The sequence below is a fragment of the Filicampus tigris genome, chromosome 20, assembly GCF_054856515.1.
Source record: "Filicampus tigris isolate MCC_2025a chromosome 20, RoL_Ftig_1.0, whole genome shotgun sequence".
NCBI lineage: Eukaryota > Metazoa > Chordata > Actinopteri > Syngnathiformes > Syngnathidae > Filicampus > Filicampus tigris.
Window position 1 is genome coordinate 8,606,195 of NC_141236.1, and position 21,684 is coordinate 8,627,878.

Sequence of the window (21,684 nt, forward strand, 5' to 3'; positions counted from 1 at the left end):
TGCATAGACTGTGGTGCAATTTATCATTATGCTGAATGTTGCACTTCTAATCACAGGTAGACACAAAGAAGACACTGAGTAACATGTATCAAATATAGTCTCGACCATCGGGTAATGTTGATGATGTAATTCAAAATGATTATTTTTCACATGCAAAATTTAACAGGAGCCGTAAACATTTTGTATGTTATGTCCCTTACTAAACACATTAATGGGATTTAAAAAATATATATTATTGAATGAAAAATTGAAGTTGAACATGACGTTTTTATTTGGAGTTTCATTGAATGTTCAGCAAATGAAAATAGATATTTACTGAAACTATCCCTAACGGTTGATTTGAATACAAATGTAATGAAACTGACAATTGAACGATTTTATCGACATTTTCCGTTTCAGTGATGGTGAGAAGGGTCCCCGAAGTAACAATTTGAACCCCACGCCGAGCGAGCAAGTTAACCACGTGAGGTGAGAAATAGTTTATGAAACTATTTAGGACTTGAAAATACATATGCGACTGTTTGCTTGCGTCAAAATGATGTCAGAAAAAGTAGAGTCAGTTCAAAATGCCGCTTTACATTAAAATCTGTGCTGATTTATTTTATTTTTTTAGCATCAAACAAACTGCAGATATTTTGTTACTAGTTCAGTGGCTTTGCGCTTTGTTTTAAATTACATGCAGAACCAGGAAGTGTTTTATTAAAAAAAAAAAATGCCTTTCAATTTTCTAGCCAGGATACATAATTACAGTAGATATATTCCAGTCGTCTCTTTCTGGTTTGTAACATGTAGGCTTGATTTAAGGTTTTTTTTTTTTTTTTTTTTAGAAAGTGTCTATACAGTATTAACATTGCACTCATAAATATATCCGTGTATTTTCAAATGATTTAATTGTCGTCCAAGTATAAAAATAGAAAGTATTACAGCCCCCAAAAAATATATAAATAACGTTAATGTTGGTCGTTAGTGGTTATAAATGTGATTTTACTGACAATCATTGTTCTTCCATTATTAGTATTGTAATAAATATTACTCTCTGTAACCAATTCATTTCTGGCAATCATAAAATGGAGCAGTATAATATAAAATTACGACTGCGTTTATATTCTCCACTAATAATAGTTAAGCTATATGTTTGTTTTCCGTTTGTTCCACTATGTTTTGTATTGTGATTAAATGCAAACAAAAAGGAGCAGATTAATGGAATCGTTTTCTTTTCTTTTTTATTCAAGCAAAGTATAAGCGAAAGAAGCAGATGATAGCTTCCGCGTTTGTCACCTGCGGGTGCCCATTTCAGCCAATAACAGTCCAATACACGTTGAGGGGGAGGGACTAAAAATGGACGGAATAGGTGACATCTAAGGCGCGTGCGTGCGTGCGTGCGTGGCAGACGCGTGCCCGTGCGCGCTTCGTTAATGGACCTTGACGGCGCGTGCCAGGCTGCAGGCCCCTTCATGCATGCTTTCATTTCAGAATTTTTAGATGTGGACAAAAAAAAACGTTGTGACACTAAATTAAAATATTTTTAAATAAAATGCAAGGGAGGAAATGCAATGCCTAATTATCATTTGCTCTAAATGTATTTTCTTCTTTGAATCGTATATACAGTCTAATGTCATCACAACACATTTGGTATCATTATAATTTATTATCATAATGTTATTGGGTGTAAAATGCTTTTCGTCCTTTTGGGAATTGCATATCTATTGTCAAAACTTAGGAATGAACAAATATGTTAGGATTTTTTTGCGTGAAATGACTACTTTTTCCTTAAAATATCACAACAATTTCAATTCTAAATTTTTTGTGTGGGAGTGCGTGTGCATGCACGTGTATGTGATGAGCTGCAGTTGCTTGTTTTTATGACTGTGTTATTTTTACATTGTGGTGAGCATTAGCCTCATTACCTGTGTGCGTGTGTGTGTGTGTGTGTGTGTTAATGGGAGAACAAACTATCAGTCTTAGCATGCAATGAATTTAGTCCTTTGAAGCGCAGTTCGAATGTGTGCACCTTTAACAGCTCATTATGCGGCCGCATTCAGGAAACTATGGAGATGATTACACACACACACACACACCATGGCAGCGAAAATGGCAGCAATGAAAGCTTCTCTGCTGGTGACTAAATTGAGACGTTGGTTTTGTTTTTTTCTGACTTAATAGAGGTGAGGTTGGAAGTTTTCACCTCCATAAAAACAGCACCTGCTTGCATGTTCTTTAAACGGGGCTATGATGTCATCGTGGCATGGTAACTAGTTCTTAAGTGTGCAGGTCATTCCATTGCAGGGCACTGAATGGATGGCAAGTGGACTGTTGTGGTTGCCTTAGGAGACGTTTGGCCTCTCATCTGAGCAGCCTTCACCACTTTGTGCATCAGCACAAACCTGAAGCTGAACCTGAAGATGAAGCTGAAGATGCTTGGAAGAGAGGCCAAACATCTTCATAGACGAGCAAAATGGTCCGCTTGCCATCCAGCCAATGTTCTGAGATGGAAAGTAGAAATGCCTTGTCATAGAAATCCACAGTGTGACACTCCAAGCGTGCTCGAATTCTTTGATAATGTGCTATCAAAGATCAACTTGTACAATCTTTTAAGTGAAGACATTTTTTTTTAATTGTTACTTTTGGTGGGGCAAAATATGGCAATCTATTTTTCAATTGAAAGGAAAAAAAATCCCATTTGTAGCTTTTTCCACTCCCTCTTCAGATTTAACATTATATTCTTTGTGATATTTTTTCACACATTTACTGAACTAATTAAAGTTGAAACTAGTTCACAGTTCTCCACGTGTGGTCATGTGACATTTGCAAGCTCAACTGTGATTGGTCATTATCTGACCGCTGACCAACCGTGATGTCATTTTCAGTCGAGAGCGAGATGGCTAAAAATTAGTGGATTTTTTTGGGGGCTGGAATTCATATTCCACAAATTCAATATTAATCACAGTGCTGTGTTTTGACTCATAGTGCCGCATAGAGCATAATATTGTAAAGACATTTTTGACTTGACTCCCGCTTTATAATTGCCAACCTGTTGTCCTTGTCCAAGGCCGCTCTTTTGAAGGAGGCGGGCGCCCGTAACGCCGCTAACGCTCATGATGATGTGAAAATCACAATCTTAAAACGCCAACATCTGCAGCTCGTAATTGAAACTTTTGGGGAGCGGCGTGCACACGTGCGTCTTTTAAAGAGCGCACAACAACGCTTATTTTCATCCCATTTCTTTCTCCCATGCAACTGGAAGCATTTAAGCGTTTTTTTTTTTTTTGTTTTAATCAAAGAACAAAGTCATAAAGAAAAATCTGAATTGGCCCCTAATACCGCCTTTCCTCCCCATCTAACTAGCATTTAGCGCACATTGAAGGAATGTGGTTTTATTGGCGTGTTTAGGGCGTAAAAATGTGCACAAACGCATACTGGTATTTATAACGACGTTGCAAAAAGGCCAAAGAAAGTGTTCCAGTGTTTCCCTTGCCAGTTCCTATTTTTACCATTTTCTAATTGGTGGAAATTACTCCATTTTAACGGCAAACGGCAACATGAAAGCTGCACGGAGAGGTTACATGTGTTGCCTTGACAAGCTTGCACCTTATACGGTACTCCATGAATTCACCCCGACTAACATTTGTCCTGTACTTTGTCATATGTCCGCCATTTGTATCCAGTAAAACTATGTAAAAATATGTATTTTTTGCCATATTTTCTACATTTTACCATGTGAACTACCGTACCATATCTTCATGCTCATAACATAACTGTCTAACTCATCGTTGTCTTTGAGGTCGACATTTTTACAACATCTGCATAATAGAGTCATTTCCAGTCAAATCTGACTGACAAAAAAATTGAGTTGGGCAGTATTGTTAGCGTGCCGATATTGTTCCTCTAGTAGGCAATTAGATTAAGATACATTTTGACGTGTATACATTTGAATGCGGAATGTGCTGAAACCGCATCCCTCGACTGTCAATCAAATCCCCCTGGGATGAGTTGAGAAATGGATGCTAAAGTAGCTTCCGCTTACGAATAGCTACATGTTTGAGCCATGAAATTATGCTGGCCCAATAATGAAATTCTGCCTCAAGCCTTCAGTGACAGGAATGTACCCCACCGGGTCATGACGGGGCTTCACCACATCGCCACAACGAGGCACTCTATAGCATGTCATCTTGAAGCCCTGTTCACATGCCGATTGTGAAGTCAGACTTCTTCTTTTTTTCATTTTATTATGAAGACGCCATATCTTAAGGGTGTAAAATGCCTGGTTGTCCTCGAGCAACACTTTGTTGTCCCACCCAACATCTTGACCTTCTTCCTCTTTTTTTTTTTTTTTTTAATTCCTTTTAATGGCTTACTCCCATTTGTCGTCATCACCATAGTTGCACCCTGAACATCATTTTTTTATGGGCCTTTTGGAGGTTTTCAAACATGGAGCACACACAAGCCAGGATGCAATCGGCGTGGTTGGGTGTCTCCCACTGTTAAAAAAAAAAAAAAAATTGGAAAGTTTTGTTGTTTTGTCGTAGGGGAATCGCTCCAATACATTACGACATACACTTTCATCTAAGGCAGGCTTTCACAAAAGGGGAATGGAAACTTAAGGTTAAGAATATCCACTGGATACCTACCATTTGCGGGAGATGGGATGGGCGCGGCCCGTGAAGAGTGAAATTCTGGATGTAGTTGATGCCCACTGAAATGTATTGGAGTGAGGTAGGAAAACGTTTTCTTTAACCCCCCCCCCCCCCACCCCACCCCCAAAAAAAGGCTGATAAATAGGAATTTTCCATGAAAACAAGGATTGGATGCAATATTTTGAGAAAAATTTAAGAAAAAGTTTTGTCAATAAGTTGTTTACAAAAAAGACTCACCAAAAAATAAATATCCTTTGGAAAAATCCAAAGTTTTTTTCTACTAAGAAGACCACTTTTGTTATCTAAAACCTGCTACATTCTCTTCCCCCAAAATATATAATTTTTTTGTCTGCTTTGGTTTGAAGCCCTAAACTTTTTTTTTTTTTTTTTTTTTTCCTGGCGGCTTTGTCCTCGGTGATACGGCCTCGGGCGAGAAATGTGTTTTTCATCCAGCGTCTCTTCCTCCCTCTTCCCGGGATAACGGGGTCACAGCATGGAGACCCCCGATGACTCCACACCTGGAACAACAACGCCCGGAATATCCGCTGGCCGTGCATGTGTTGAGCGTGTGTGCATGCGTGTGTGTGCGCTAATCCTTCTTCAACACCTCTTCAGGCCTTAAACGAGCCCAGGGGTGCACCGACTATGAAACACTTGAGGCGTTTTTGAGCACGTGTGCATGTGTGTGTGCGTGTGTGTGTGTGTGAGAAGGCGACGCGGCGCTGAGATGTGATTAATAAAAGATGAGTGCAGGGGAAGTCGGAGTGTTTGGATTCAGTCTTTACGGGATGAAAGACGGGTAAAAAGGGGGGTGGGGGGAAAGGGGCCGGGGCCACACTGTGAACGGGCCTTTGGGGGGGGGCGGAGTGCAATAAGTGATGACAACGAGAAAATATTCCCATCCGCCATCTTTTGATGCCTGCGGCGTGCCCGTCTGTCTTCCTAAAAGCAGCGCTAAAAATGGACTGGAAAAGATGCTGACTTCACTTTGTTATCGTTTCATAATTTCTAAATTACGACTTTCTTCTTGGAATATTTCTTCACACACCGAGCGACATTATTTCCATGAGACGACCAATGGTTTCGCTGCGATTCTAAATTTGATGATTAAAAACACCACCTTACAGATGCAAAAGCCAACAATAATACACACGAGCTTTCACGCCCAAAAAAAAGTTTCCGTGATTCAAGTCAGCAATGCAGGATATGCAGAATGTGTGTTGTGTTTTGCAATAATACTGAAAGTGACTATAGTTCTAATATCATATGTATCCGTGGCTATAAAGCAAAGCATAGAGAGTCTCTGTCTCCAAAGTGTGGATGGAAATGGGTTTCTTCCTTGACACTCGCACCTTGTTTTTGTGGTTCAATGGAAAAGCATACAGACCATTAAACTTTTGTCCCACTGCTTTGCTCGGTGTGCAGCGGGTCCAACTCATATTTTTTGGGGGGGGGTCAGAAAATGACGACTTTCCTTTCATATATTTTATGAAAGATGCATTTTGTTTTTTACCCTTCATGATTTATGATCATGATTTTTCTTTTTCTTCATAAAATGATGTATGAAAATGAAAGTATATGGATTCATCCATCTTTTATCATCACTAGGGATGGCTGTTGTGCTGGAGCCCACCCAAGCTGATCTTGGACAAGAGTCGAGGGACAAACTGGACTGCTTGCCAGCCAATCACAGGTGAGGTAACTCAAAAAAAAACTTTGAGAAACGTTTCTCTTTTTATACTGAAAATAATCAGATACAGATTTTCACAAAGTAGTGCAACCTTTGTTTTTGTAAAATTGCTGGGGGTGGGGGCTCCGCCTCATAAAATGACTGCAAGTTAATTTTTTTTTTTCCACCAAATTTTAGTTTTACTCATTCATGTTACAGTATTTCTTATTTTCTTTTTTTTTTAGCTGCCACAATTTTTCCCATCCAAAAATATTTACATTTTGTCGTAAAATGACTACTTTTTTCTCCCAATAAGATTTTTTTTTGATCAATTATTTTTTATCCCCTTCAACATATTGTAAAATTCTGACTTTTTTTTTCTTCGCAATTTCCTTCTTTTTGGGGGGGGACTAAAATGACATTTTTTAACGTTTTTGTTCTTTACGTTGCCGTCGCTGCCTGCCAAGCGCCACCACAGCCTGGCTACACGCCCTCGTCCAGATGCGTTGTAATGTTTTAACAGCCCATGCATTCATCCATTCATGACTATTTCATCTTCAAATAAACTTTGGACGATGCCGAGTGGTTCTCGCACAAGACGGCATGCAAATCTCTCTTGTAAATGATATCAAAGATGTGGAATTTACAAGGGATAGGCTTTGGAGCGGAACCCTTTTCTGTATTTCTGATTTCATCCGGGCTCTTGTTTGGCTCTTCCAAATCTGTTTAACTTGTTGGTAACGGAGACAAAAGTATTGGGACACAGCTTTTTATTTAATCAGTCAATCCGAGGGCTCATCGAGGTGTGCTCGGATATGTTTGGTTTGGAAGAATACGTCTGTTGAAAACCTTGACCTAAAGACGTGCATCTCGTGCTTCTCGACTTTTCACCGCCTGGAGTGCGTCCCAATCCTTTTTTTCTACCAGGAAGTCTTTTGAAGATTTGACTCAGCAGCGCTGTTGCTTCCTGCGATCGTGACGTTTGTAAGTTGGCACGGACATCACACGGACATCCATTCCATATGCCCCCCGAAAGGTTGTTTATATGTTTGCAACAAAGACAAATATCCCTGTATTGCATAACAAATATTTATATAACATAATTTTAAAAAAGAATGTAGAGTGCCATTGACAAGTGTATTTGTTTATTTCGCTTTTCAACAGCCATGCCCTGAAAATGCAAATTCCCTTCGGATCATAGCTTCAGAAAACAGGTGAGCCGTGATTGGTCGTTACCTGACCCCTGAGCAGTTGTGATGTCATTTTCAGTCGACAGAAGTGACAAAATGGCCGCCCCGTAAGATGGCTGAAAATGGGTGGATTTTGCTGCTAAACTTATATTCCACAAACGCAATATTCATCAGGATGCCGCATTTCAACTAGTGGGCCTGCATAGAACATATTCTGGAAAAAAATATGTCTGGGTTGACTTTCACTTTAAAATTAGTATTTTTTTTTTTTGGTAATTAGAGTATTATTTATTTGCCATTATGCCTTTTAATAAAATGACTTTTTTCTGGCTTCCTATTGGCTAAAACAGCCTTACTGTTTGGACTTACTTGGCAACACCTGTTGCCTTGACATGCTACCGGCAGCCCCGCAAATACCTTTTATTTCCACTTTTTTTTTTTCTTCTTTTAAATTAGCTGTATACAACTAGACATGACTTGTGTTGCGCTTAAACACAAACACACACACACACACACACAAGCCGGTCTTTGTGCAGCACACAAGCACAGTTGTGCAACGTTTTAACGGCCTGATTTTTGCCAGCCAACGAGGTGTGCTATTAACAACATAACACGTGCTTAATGAACACGCACGCGCGCGCGCTCGCGCACGGGCTAATAAGGAAGGATACACTTTACGGCGTGCCGTTCACACAGAAACACATTTTTACTACACAAGTCACAACAAAGGTGTCACGGGGAGCGAGGTGTGCCGGGAGCTTCTGTCAATAATCCCCTCTAATTCCGTTTCCTGTGAGCATGTATATGTACTGTATGTGTGTTGTGTGTTTTCCAGCTGTCAGTGTTGGTGACCCAAGAAAGTCACCATGACGGGGCCCTTCGTTGGCAGGTACCACACTCAAAATGCTCAATAGTGTTCCTCACTCATAACAATAAACGACCCGTAAATAACATCTAGGCACTGATTTCACCTGCGACCCAGTTCGCCCTCGTCATTGATATTTTCGAATCTGCCGATTTTAGTGGTGAAAACCCCGCCATATTTATTTGAAATATCTTTCGATTCAATAGCCTTCTTGCAGCAGCTTAACAACATGGTGGTTGTTGGGCTGTACGGGACTCCGTCAACGTGGCTTTGAGTGGACCGGGTCTCGCTTTCGCGGGCTAATTAAGAGTTAGCAATTGGGAACAGATTCTAACACACACATGAACACACTTAGACACGTAAACATGCACATAAATGTACTATAGTACTCCCACAATGCAACGCACATAAGGGCTAATGAGCTAGTGAGGAAAAAGCTTAAGGGGCCCGTCCCGTCAGTGAACAGGTTGTAACTCACAACATATTCTACTGCTGTATGTGTGTGTGTGTGTGTGAGAGAGAGAGACGCACACACGCACGCACGCACGCACGCACACGCTGCTCCAGTATGTTTCCTCCCCATAAAAAGCAACACTTAGCACTTCATTGGCATTGAGCACTTGTGACAACATTATGCAGCAGAAGCACACTCACTCAAGTCCGGTTTTGAACGGTGCCGACCTAAACATTATCGGAAGCACTGGCCGACGTTTACTATCCAAATTCGGACATTTGTTCAATGAAATTGTCTTTTTTTTTTTTTTTTTTTTTGCTAAGTTGCTGCACTGCATTCAGTGCATGTATTTAGATGTTATTTCCGTCCAATCAGATTTCAGTCTCTTTGTGTTGCCGTGTCAATCCAATCCGCCCAGGGCCTTCAGAATGACGAATGCTGGCTTGTGTAACTTCAACTCCATGTTAGGTTACTTCAACCTGTGACTATAGGTAACCCAGTGGAACTATTTCTTGACACAATCAGATTTCAAATTTGCCCTCCTCACAGGGCCAGAGCGCTGGCCCTCAATGATGTCAGCATTTTTGCGACCACCGATTGGTCAGAGCAAACTGTTCAACGAGCAAAGTGCAGAGGAGGGCGATGTAGTTTAAAATTATGAAAGAGGAGGAGAATGAATTCAAGTTGTGACTCACGGCAATACTATATAACAGTTTTTTTAACGAGCTAAATCAAATGAGGTGAGCAAAGGAAGAGGAAGAAGAAGGGGAGTGTTTGTTGATGGAAATATTTCACAAGAGTCATTAATGAGCCTTCTGAAAGCACCGTCATTAAGCGAACGATTATCCTCACGCTCATGCCAACTAATTGAAGCGGCGTCAATGGCGACATTTTCACCAACAAGCGGCCGCTCTTATTTGGCACAAAGTGCGCTTTGACGCCACTGCGCCCCCGCTTTGGGAGCCAGAATGAGCAGCCTGGCACCTGAATGCACCACTTCCCATTTGGGGACCTACAACACTTGGTCACCTATTAGCCTCTTTAGCAGAGCTCCAGAGTTAATACATGCTGGCAATGCTTTTGATTTATTTAGTTATTTAGTTATTTATAACTATTTTAAACTGAACAATCGTTTATTTTTTACCGGTTTATTCTCCATTAAAAAATGACGTATATTTGCACACTTAACTTTATTTCACCAGACACTTGATTAGGGACACCTGCCCGCACAATCTGATGACTTTAAATACTGTCAATCTGTCCACACACTGCAAGTTTGTGAGGGCAAAACCAGCATCGCTGCAAATGTGGACCGCGTGTGCTCGCATATGCACAATATGTGCGTGTGCGCGCGCGCTAGCGCGCGCGCTGCCCGCTGCGCCGCTCCCCAAATTGAAATGTGAAAGAAACGTGTTGGAAGGTGATGACAAGAGTGAAGCGAACCAGTCATTTCCTGGCGGCCCGACCCACATGTGTCCCACACGCACACACACATACACACACACTGGTATGCATTTAACACACACGCACCCACAAATCTGCACCACATAATGCTTTAATAAGCAGGACATTTAAGCAGCCAAGGGTGTGTGCGGGGGTGCGCGCGCGTGTGTGCGTGTTCAATGCATACCAGTGTGTGTGCGTGTGTTCGTTTTTGTTTTTACTTTAATTGGGCCTTTTAGTAGGGAAACCCTGCAGAAGGCTAAAGAAAGCAGTGGGCCGAGCCTCCCGTCACCACTCGTCACACACGTATATGCGCACACCAACACAAACATATGCACGTTCGCACGTACAGTATACTCACGCAAACATATTAGGTCAAACGCACACACATAATCACACACACAAACCCAGACTGCACGTACACGCTAATACACACAAGCATGCACATATAAATGCACATACGTTATCTAAACGCACATACTCAGCCCGCACACACAAGCACACGCATCCACACGCACAGACAAACGTATCGGCACACACGCACACGGACACACACATCCACGCACTGTACTGCATAGCCGACCACAAGGGCCGCAGCTTTCTCCTCGAAAAACAAGGAAATATTCCACCTCATTGCTTCTCACTATACCCAAATTCCTTTTTCTTAACTTGGGGGCGGGGTCTTTATTTTTGCAACAGGCCCCAAACGGACAGGAAGTGACATCACATGTCGTGTTGCGTCGCTAAATGCGGGTCTAATCGTTGATGATGTCATTGCGTAATTAGATGTCAGAACGTGGCATTCGTGTGGCGTTCAAAACACACGAGCTGCACTGTAGCACTTTGGCCGCTAGAGAGCAGCAGTGAGAGCTCATCTGGTTTGACAATTAATACACTAATGATGATTTAATGAGAGCAATAATAAAAATTACTGCATGAGTCAGATATCATGAAATTTAAAAAAAGGTGACCCCTGCACAAGGCCACTTTATTATGTGAAGAGCCAAACTGCGATGTGCATGCATGGCTCCCAAAAAAATCTGTTACAAAACTTGACAACATAAATATTTTAGCTATCCAACAGTAGTAGCAATGCGTGTGTGTGTGCGTGAGCAACCAATCAGAGTAGACGTGCATGTTTGCGTGTCGTGTTACAATGCATATTGGAGCATCTAGTGAGTGAGTACGACACACTGCAATCTGAGACACCGCCCTCACACACACACACACACACACACACGTGGTGATGGAGTTCAATGGCAGGCGCTAGCATGAAACCTCACCTCTGTTTTCCACTGATCGCTATTGCCCCCTCTAGCCCTTTAAATGGCTGATGTACACCCAAAAAAAAAAATCCCTCCTCCTTGCACTTTCTCACCGTGACGTGCACGCACTCGCGGCTGACAACGAGGCACTCTAAAGCGACCACACCATCGAACTATCCGAAGCGAAGATGTATATTTGGGACATAAGATAGCTAGCTAACTGCTCCAGTCCTTATTTAGTGGGGCTCAATAATCGATTTGGTCATACTGCGCCGTTTTAAAAACAATCAGGAAACTGGAGCGGTGAAAAACAGTTCAAGGCTACAGCTCCACAATGGAGTACTGAATAGTCGTCGTACTTTGCGTGTGTTTACAGCGGTTTTCTTCAAACATGTCTAATGTATTTAGCAACAAATTGTAGCTGTAAATGTAGGTGACTGCTTCTGCATGTGGCCCTGAGAGCTCATCACAGGTAAGAGAGCAGGTGGAAGTAAGAGAGCTTGAGTGGTTACTGTGTAACTGTGTGGAAGCAATGCAGAAGGGAGTGTGTGTGTACATATGTGTGTGTGTGTGGGGGGGGGCATAATTAGGGTGTCGCATGTCACCGGCAGAAAAGAAGAGTTAATGACGCACCAGCGGGTCAGCGGGAAGCAGCTGCGACGCTTTCTCGCGTCTCTCCTCAGCGACCAACCATGAGGCAGGCTTCCCGATGCCGGGCGCCGCAGTGAAGTGGAAGGGGGGCGGTGGGGGCGCAGGCCCGGCCTTGTTGACGGCCCCCTGCAAGGACCTGCTGAGGAGTTTCCCCCACACCAAGCGGGTGGGCTCCTACCTGGTGGGCAAGATGATCAACAAGGGCTCCTTCGCCACGGTGATGGAGGGCCTCCACATCGCAACCGGAGAGAAGGTCACACTCTGCTCACTTGATTAGGAACACTTGACCGCTATGTGACGCATCCTGTATTATGAAGGCGTTTCATGGAGCGCCATGTTGCTATGCAGGCACGTGTACGCATAGCCACTAGGTGGTGCTCAAGCACCTGTCCTTTTGACCTGGACTAAACAACTCGACTCAATTTTGTTTAGAGATATACTGTAGGTCTGTAACAAAAAGTTTTTTCTTCAATTATCAATATTCTATATTTCAAAAATGGTAAACAAAATTCAACACTGTTAATTTCCCTCTCAAAAATAAGTTTCAGTGGAAAAAAATGTTTAAAACCTTGGTCCAATTTTGTGTATCACACAAACCTGCCTTTTGAACCGGGGTGTGTAGACTTATGTACACTTGTAGCTTCCCTTCACCTTCTTTGTTAATGGTTGTATTATCGACAGAATTGGTTGTGTTAACGGAAATGAATACAAATTGTTTTTTTCCCTTAATTATATGAACAATTTTGGCGATTGGGGCCTTTTTTTGGGCTTGAGCACCTGCCCCCAGACATGTCTGTGCATGTGCCTGTTGCTACGGTAACGAGCAAACTAACTGCATGTTTACATCTGATGACCTTTCACCTTGTTTGAACGTTAGACCATAGTTCTTATTTGGTGTGATTTTGAGCGCACAACTTCAAATATACAGTTTTAGGTCTTTTTTTTTTCTTTCTTTGTTTATGTATTTTCATGGACACTCCCTTTTGACTATCCAAAGACATTTTTCTGAAATATACGATTTTAATAACTATATTCATTTTTTTCCTAAACTGTTACTCATTTTTTTTATTTTGTCATCATTATTGCTTTCAGTTATTTTTTCCATAGGCGTGCCCGTTTAATTTTCTTGACAGTCTGCACCCGCATCCCTTTTTTTCTTATTTGATCATTTATTTAAATGTAATGTATTTATTTAGTGACTTATTTATTGATTTAGTTCATTTTATTTTTTTGTGAGTATTTCTCCAACAATAGTCCCATTTAATTTTTATTTCAATCTAATCAATCTGGATTTATGAATGCATTGCTTTGATAATTTTTGACAATTATTATTATTTTTTTATTATTATTTATTTAGTTACAGCAGTTTTCCTCAGGGTTTTTACCATTTAATCCCGGCGACAATCCACACACAACCCATATTTTTTTCAATCATTTTCTTTGAACCTGCATTTACTGACTTACCCACCTAACTGCTTACTGACTCACTTACCGTATTACATTTGTGTGTTGAGGTGGCCATCAAGGTGATTAACAAGAAGAAAGCGCGTCAGGACTCTTACGTCCAAAAGAACATGAAGAGAGAGCCTCACATCCACCAGATGATACGGCACCCGAACGTCGTCATCCTGCTGGAGGTAACCAAGTTATATACGCTATTTTAAATGGTATCTTTACCCCGCGTGTGTGTGTGTGTGTGTGGGTGTGTGTAGACGCTGGAGACGGACAACAGCTTCTATATGGTGCTGGAGTTGTGTGGCGGCGGCGACCTGATGGAGCGTATCTGCGACAGGAAGCGTCTGCCGGAGAAGGAGGTGCGACGGTACGCACGACAGATCCTGTCGGCGGTGGCGCACCTCCACCAGCATGGCGTCGTGCACAGGTGACACACACCCACACACACTTACACACACCCACACACACACTGTATGAGCATTAAGATGACAAACCCTGAAACTCTGTACTTAAGTACAAAGACATTTGAAGAAAGAAAAATTTAGTAAAAAAAAATACTCTGGTAAAAGTTGAAGTACTGATTCAACGCCTCAATGTACTTCAGTAAAAATAATAATCAGGGATTATTTATTTTTTATTTATTTTGAGGTATTGGGTCTTCGCAGAGGCCACCGCTACCACCTGTTATGTCATCATGTTCAATGAAATTTCATCCATCAAAAAGTACTAGATCAGATTTTGAAATGTACTGAAAGTAGAAAAGTCAAAATGAATTTTACCTTCAATTGACAGTAAGTCTTCTATTTACAGCTTTTTTTTTTTTAACATGTCGTTGCGGTTGAAAAAAGTACCAAGCTCATTTTGACAAAAAAGCTTTCAGATGTAAAAGTCGTCAGAAAAATAAATACTTGAGTACAGTAGCAAGGTACTTGTACATTGTTACTTCCCGCCACTGACGAGCGTGTACACAGGCACACACACACACACACACAGGAATTCAAATGCAGAAAAATGTGGCTGCAGTATGCGACTAGAAGGTGTGACTTTTGCACGCACACACACACACACGGAGTGCAGCAGGGCATGCTTTTAAGAGGTTTGGCTCCTCCAAAGGTGGGAATGTGATTACCAGGCAATGACCTCATCACGCTGCGCCGGCGCCATGATTCACACATCATCACGACATCACTGACTTCCTCTCTAATGAAGTCCCTCAACGACGGCCAAACACACACTGGCGCACACACACGCACCGAGACGTGATTAAAATGGAAATAAATGGAAAATTTGCACTCCAAGCCACTTCCTGCTCCCCCACGTTCAGGGGGTTTACCGCAAGTGTTTTTTTGGGGTCCCTTGGCGGCGGCTCTTTCCTCAGTTCTTTGTCGTCCGTCTGGCTTTGTCTGCTTTTGTCCCGTTTCTCCGCATCTGCTGTTGAGATGAACCGACTTGAAAGCAACACGCATGATTCCCGAGGCGGATGGCGAGCGCAGATGTTCATGGAGCCTTCAGAGCCTCTTTGGGTGCGTCAACATCCAAGATGGCGCCTTGTGAGATGAATTCAGACATTTGTTATGAAGCACATTACGTGTGTACATTTTTGAAGGGAATTGCTAAAAATGTGCAAAAATGTTGAATTATGTAGGACTCAGTATTTTTTTTCACCATTTCAGTTTTCCTTTTTTTCTGGGGGGGCGTGGCTAAAATGGCGTCCGACATGAGTCATTCTTCCCCCACTATATAAACACGTGAGCACCTTCGTTCACATCAGCAGTTGTCAGGTGCGATTGCGATGTGCCGTTAGCTAGCTAGTGATGCCTACACCCCGAAAATGCATCTTCCCTTTGGATCGTTCTCTGGTGTGGCCACTTTAGAGCGCCTCGTTGTCAGCCGTGGGTGCGCACATCATAGTGAGAAAGGGGGAAGTGCTAGAAGGGGGGACATTTTTCTTAAGAAAAGCAAAAGTCCAGCTTGCATGTGAGTTTTAGAGTGCCTCGTTTTCCCAGCATGCCAAAACCATGCGACAACCCGGTGGGAAGGTTCAAGTGGTTTTATTTTCATGGCTCCATGTGTAGACATAGGAAACATGTAGATGAAGTAGTATTAATTTTCTCCGTTCATATTATTTGATTGATTATTTGAGGTATTTGATTGACAGTTGAGTGGGGCGTGGTTTCAAAACAAGACGTAGTATAATCACATTTTGTGGGACGTGTATTCGGAGCTGGAATTGGCATTTCAATTCATTCCAAAAACGAATCCACCACACGACTATCATCAAAATATGACGATGAACATATGACTCGGATCCTTATGTTGTTGTCTTGTTTCAGAGATTTGAAGATTGAGAACTTCCTGCTGGACGAGCACAACAACATCAAGATCGTGGGTACGTCCTCGAAGCGCTACAGCGAAGGTCAAAGTGTTTGGAGCAAACACGTCACACGGGTGACTTGTTTCTGTTCTGCTTGCAGATTTTGGCCTGAGCAACACGCTGAGGTCGGAGTCTTTGCCTCCGGAGCTGCTCAGCACCCAGTGCGGAAGCCCCGCCTACGCCGCCCCTGAGCTCCTCGCCCACAGGAAGTATGGACCCAAAGTGGACGTGTGGTCCGTGTAAGTCACGTCATTAAAAATAAAAAAATCGCACTGCACTGAATACAAACATAACAGAGGACGTAACGTAAAGTTTAGTAATTGTACGTACTGTAGTATTCGTGTGTTGGTTGCGTGGCCTATTAGTGAGTGACGTGTGCGCGTGTGTGTGCTGTCAGAGGCGTGTGCGTGTTCGCCATGCTGACCGGCACGCTGCCCTTCACCGTGGAGCCCTTCAACATCAAAAATCTGCACCACAAGATGGTGGACGGCGACATGGCACACATCCCCAGTGAGATCAGCAAAGGTCCGCAACGGCCACATACACGATACCAATCACAAAAAGTTAGGCAAGAAATGAAATCAAAATTGGAGCCTTGTCCTTTGTGACGGAGTTCAGTAACAGGACACATTTCGGATTGCTTGGCCTTGGGGGAGGTCGGCTCTCTCCCGAGTGACATTTGAGTCATCCATCTGACAGGTGCGGTGACGTTTGTGCTGTCTCTGCTGCAAGCCGACCCTGACAAAAGACCCAGCATCCGAGCCGCCATGGAGGGGGCCTGGATCAACGAAGGCTACGCCAAGAGGCCGCTACACACGCTCTCGCACAGCAACAGGTACGTGCGCTACGCCGTGGCGAGGAGTCAGGGACAGCAAAGTCCTCTCGCTGCCTGTTCCCAACAGCCCAGTCTCTTCATTCGGTCCTTCTCTCTAGTACATTTTTATTTGTTTGTTATTTTTTTTGGTCTCGTCAGATTTCAGCCTCTGTGTTATCATGTCAATCAGGGTCTTCAGAGTCAGGGGTGCTGGTCCGTGTAACTTCAACTTAACTAGCAATGTGACTGTTTCTATATCAAAGTTCAAACGTGTCATCAGACGGCCAGAGCACTGAAATCTGATTGGTTCAAATTTTGTATTTAGGGTTTCTAATACTGCGACGTGATTGTGGTGGTAGTAAGAGTTAAGTTCCAGTCCCTACTTTAGGCCCAAGTTCCAAATGTCACTGACACACAATCACAGGGAGAACACACAAACACATCCTCATGTTAACATCAGTATTTTTCCTTCTGGTTCCCTTGGAGAAAATCCCCCCATTTATAGCATTGTTGGTGTGAGTTTTGTAATCCGAGAGTATTGAGCCGAAGGAAATGAAGGCAAATGAAAATTGTTGTGGTCGTCAGTGTGACAGCTTTCGTGCAATAAAGTGTAACTTGAAGGCTTTTATGGAGCTGTGTGGAAATGTCATCACGCCTAAGTGGCCGTGCTCGCCGATCCGCGATGCGAACACGCCCCCTAGTGGCTGCGAGGCGCCATCGTTTGCTTTAGATTTCGAGTGGGGAAAAGTTCAATAGTTTCGAACAAGAAAGTGTTTTCACTGGGGTCGGGGGGGATCTTGAACATAGGCCACAGTCCATTGTGAACTGCGTTTTTGCATAGTATTGTTGGTTTCTATAATTGTGACTTGATTGTGGTTGTTAGAAATTGGTGGATTAAGTCAAATAAATCCCCACTGAAGGGCCCAGCTAGCAAATGCAAACCCGCCACTGGTTGAAACAAATGAGCAAAGCGCTAGTGTAGCAATGCATCATGCAGCTACTTGTCTGTCAACCCTGCGCAGGCTGCACGTTGGCGATGTGGACCCATTGGTGCTGGCGTACATGACGGACACGCTGGGCTACTCGACCTCGGAGGTCACGCGCACGCTCGTCGACAACAGGCCCTCCGCCATCATGGCCGCCTACCATTTGCTACTCGCCAAGGTCAAGAGGAGCCGCCGATGTGTCAAGGTTAGATCGTCACTCAGTCAGTTGGTGGGTTGGCAAGTTTGCTCGTCAGTCAATTGCTCAGCTGTTTAATCGGCCTTTTTGGAACCTTTACGCCACGCCGCCTCGTTTCAGAGCGACACCGTCAAGGAGAAAAAGATGAAGAGCAGACGTCCCAAAGAAAACAGGCAAATGGCAGAGCGGCGGTGCGGCGGCACCAGACCCCGGCAGCCGCCACCAGGACTAGATCAAGATCAAGATCATGATGATGATGATGATGACAACAGAGCGGCGTCTTCCTCCCTGCTCCCTCTCAGACTGTCTCCAGAGGCCACTGATGAGGACGCCGCCGCCATCTTGAATAAGAGGGACACTCTGCTTCTTCCTGACGGTACATCACCATAAAAACAACCAAAAAAACCCTTCTTTTAGGAGTTTAATCAAGCTCTTTTTTTCTTTTAGATTTTAAGCTTATTCCCATCAAATAAAACGTTTAAATATAATATAAAATAATAATAATAATCGCGCCGGTTTCTGGTCCCCATTAACCGCAATAAATGAGGGATCACTGTACTTTATTAAAAAGAAGTTGATTTTTAAACACAACCTTTATGTTATTAAAACTTTTGTGAAAATAATTTATTTTTCTTAATAGAAGCGTTTTGAAAACAAATGTTTATTTTTTGACGACAACTTTTCGTACTGTTGATGACCATTTCTATGAATCTCCTTGTAGTGATGGGATCAAAAGACCAAGTGGTCAATCTTTCACCTCCCAAAACCGCTGCATCACACCTGTGTGACTCCGCCTCTTGCCACGCCCCCTTGTCAGCCGATCCAGTTGGAGGCGGCGGCATCTCGAGGCCCATCCAACTGGCGCGACAGCTCATCGGCGGGGGTCCGATGGAGGCCGTCCTGAGGTTCGACGTACCACAGAAAAGCGTCGCTTCTCCCAGAATGCACCTGGAAACCATGCATAGAACTCCGCCCGCAACGCTGCCACGCCTGCGCAACCAAGGATTGAAAGACGAACGAGGCGGGAAGGTTTTGTGGAGCCTGCCCGATCCCTCAGGACTGCAAGTGAGTGGGTCCAAAACTCCGACTTGCCCCTTGCAGAGAAACGCATTGGCTTCAAAGGGCGGGAAGGCAACGGGAACCAAGAGGAACTCCATTGCGAAGTTCCACTCGAATCCTCGGCGACGGATGACGGAGCTCAACCTGCCGCTGCTACCTGCTGCCCTGCAACGCAAGACCGACAGGATGCGCAGTATGGATTGCTGACATGTCACAAAGAGGCAGCCCGCAACACAAGCAGGAGAATTTTTCGAAAAACGACATAAAAAAAAAAAATCCCCCAAAAATGATGGAATTGCTTTTCTCTTGAAAAAAATGCACATATGCACATATACTGTACATCAGGGGTCACCAAGTGGTGCCCGCGGGAATCAGGTAGCCCCGAAGGACCAGATGAGTAGCCCATGGGCCTGTTCCTAAACTTGCTGACCAGTGATGGGACATTGTGATTATCCAGGAATGTTGTAGAAGTGATTATGTGAAAATATAAACAGTGGCAGGTGTTTACAGAGGTAATGTTGCATGTTGATATTTATGTTTCCTAATTATGAGAAATAATTAACATGCTCAGTGTATTCATGTAAATGAAAATTCTGAAGTGATATCTAACTGGTAGCCCTTCCCATAATCGGTACCCAAGAAGTAGCTCTCAGTTTCAGAAAGGTTGGTGACCCCTGCTGCACATGAATACTGTACATACAACACATCCCGCCTCTTTTATGGCTCTGAAAGTGGAAAAATTGCCAATTCAGCTTCACCCAACATTTTTGTGTCACTGCTGTTTATATGGAAGAATGACACAGATTAAAGAAGTAAAATAGGAAAAGCTGTGGTGCCAAAACGACTTACAGTTGCAGTGGTCCTCATAAGACTTTTTTTTAAATGGAGCAAAGTCATAAGCTAAGTGTATGTTTGGAAGTCATCCATGTTTATCTCTTTGGCTTCACAACACGTTTTGGGGTTTGAAACTAAGTAATTTTATATTTCTAAAAAATGACCATGTATAGTAAGGGTATAGTAAGGCGTTTTTTGTGAAAAAAACAAACAAACAAAAAAACGACCATGTATAGTAAGGGTGTGACGGTACACGTGGGTGTATAGATACGTTTTGGTATGGCATGTTCGGTCCACCTTGCGTGCCGTTTCTGATCAGTTTTTATTCATTTATTTTATTTTATTTATTATTAGCCCGATCTTAAGCACGGGCGCTATTGACTGTTGCACGCTGGAGAGGAGAGTGGCGGCACAAAAGAGAGAGCCAGAAAAGAGCCAGAGCTCGAAGGTCCCTGCGGTCTCCTGTTTGGGAACATTCTGGCTGTCCTGTTAAAATCGCAGATGGGGAAAGGTACGTGGATAAGTCCGAAAGTTGTGTGGTGACATTGCTACATGAGCTCGGCGGCTCTGTTGCACGGCATCATCCGACTGTGAATGTTTCTTTGACAAGGAAGCGAGCAGTCGTTTTAGCCAAAAACGTCAAATTTAAATAGCGAGCTTTATCATAGTGTAGCGTCTTCCAGGAACACGCCGTCAGACGTAGATTATCACGTTTTTATTCATCCAGGTACAACCGCTCTCGCTCTTCTTCGTGCTCCGCTGCTCCTCGCGCTTGCCGTACGATGCATTCATGAACCTCGGAAACATCATAACTCAGCGACACACAAATCCGACCACAACACAAATAACGTTACAATATGCTGTTGAACGTTCAAAGATGTCAACGCCTAAAAAGTGTATACAATTTAGTAAATAGTTTTTAAAGTTACTGTATTTTTTTTTCATTGTAAAAATAGTTCAAATATAGACAGCAATAATTGTAACTGTTATTGTATGTATGTTTTTCATCACAAAAAGTGTAAATATGTACTGTAATGACAACTTGTCTTGAACTTCAATACTTAGATGTGTCATAGGCTGTTGCTGCTGAGTATTTAACGATTTCAGTGTCTTGATAATTTACAAAATTAAGGGATCTTTATTGTTAGTGTATTTTTAATTCTGGTGTAATTTCTTAGAATATCAACTGAATGGTTCTTTATTATTTTTTTTAAGTACTGTTTTCTTGTCATCTTTTCAAAATAAACATATTTAAAAAAACATAAATAAATGTTTTTTGTACCGAAAATATACCGAACTCAACCGAAATGTGATTTATCGTACCGCTACACCCCTAATGTAAAATTAATGCGTTTTGTGTGAAACGACCATGAATAGGAAGGGTATAGTAAGGCAATTTTTTTGTGAAAAAAAACGACCATGTGTAGTAAGGCGTTTTTTTGTGAAAAAAAACGACCATATATAATAAGCATATAGTGAGGCGTTTTTTGTGTAAAAATAAAACCGACCATGTATAGTAACGGTATAGTAAGGCGTTTTTTTGTGGAAAAAATCGACCATGTTTAGTAAGGCGTGTTGGATGAGCGGTGGTGTATATTCCCGTCACCTAATACTTTGGGGGGCCCTCGGAAAGTCTTCCTATTTTTCTCCCTAATAGTATTAATAGTTATTATTGTTAAATTTGATTTCATCATGTTTCGTTGTGTGTGCAGGTTACAGACCTGTCGGACCAGTCGCGACCCACCCACTCCCCCTCAACCAACGAGACGAGACGCTTCTCAACGAGACGACACGC

General features: G+C 42.7%; 1 protein-coding gene across 1 annotated transcript; it reads left to right on the plus strand.

Annotated features, from left to right (window-relative positions):
• The first annotated feature begins 6,302 nt into the window (after positions 1-6,302).
• Positions 6,303-21,153, plus strand: LOC147128165 (hormonally up-regulated neu tumor-associated kinase). The gene is made up of 14 exons (XM_086019009.1): positions 6,303-6,327; positions 7,231-7,287; positions 7,468-7,517; positions 8,329-8,382; positions 12,132-12,424; positions 13,686-13,808; positions 13,884-14,053; positions 15,960-16,015; positions 16,101-16,239; positions 16,398-16,525; positions 16,700-16,835; positions 17,837-18,005; positions 18,117-18,372; positions 18,718-21,153. Exons 5-14 carry the CDS (start codon positions 12,230-12,232, stop codon positions 19,260-19,262), a joined length of 1,917 nt encoding a protein of 638 aa, XP_085875135.1. The 5' UTR covers positions 6,303-6,327; positions 7,231-7,287; positions 7,468-7,517; positions 8,329-8,382; positions 12,132-12,229; the 3' UTR covers positions 19,263-21,153.
• Positions 21,154-21,684: the final 531 nt, after the last annotated feature.

Excerpts from the sequence above, each read along its gene's own strand:
- LOC147128165 (XM_086019009.1), top strand. The coding sequence starts at position 12,230 with ATGCCGGGCGCCGCAGTGAAGTGGAAGGGGGGCGGTGGGGGCGCAGGC. Across the intron at positions 12,425-13,685 it reads ACATCGCAACCGGAGAGAAG|GTGGCCATCAAGGTGATTAA; the intron begins GTCACACTCTGC and ends TTGTGTGTTGAG. Across the intron at positions 13,809-13,883 it reads ACGTCGTCATCCTGCTGGAG|ACGCTGGAGACGGACAACAG; the intron begins GTAACCAAGTTA and ends GGGTGTGTGTAG.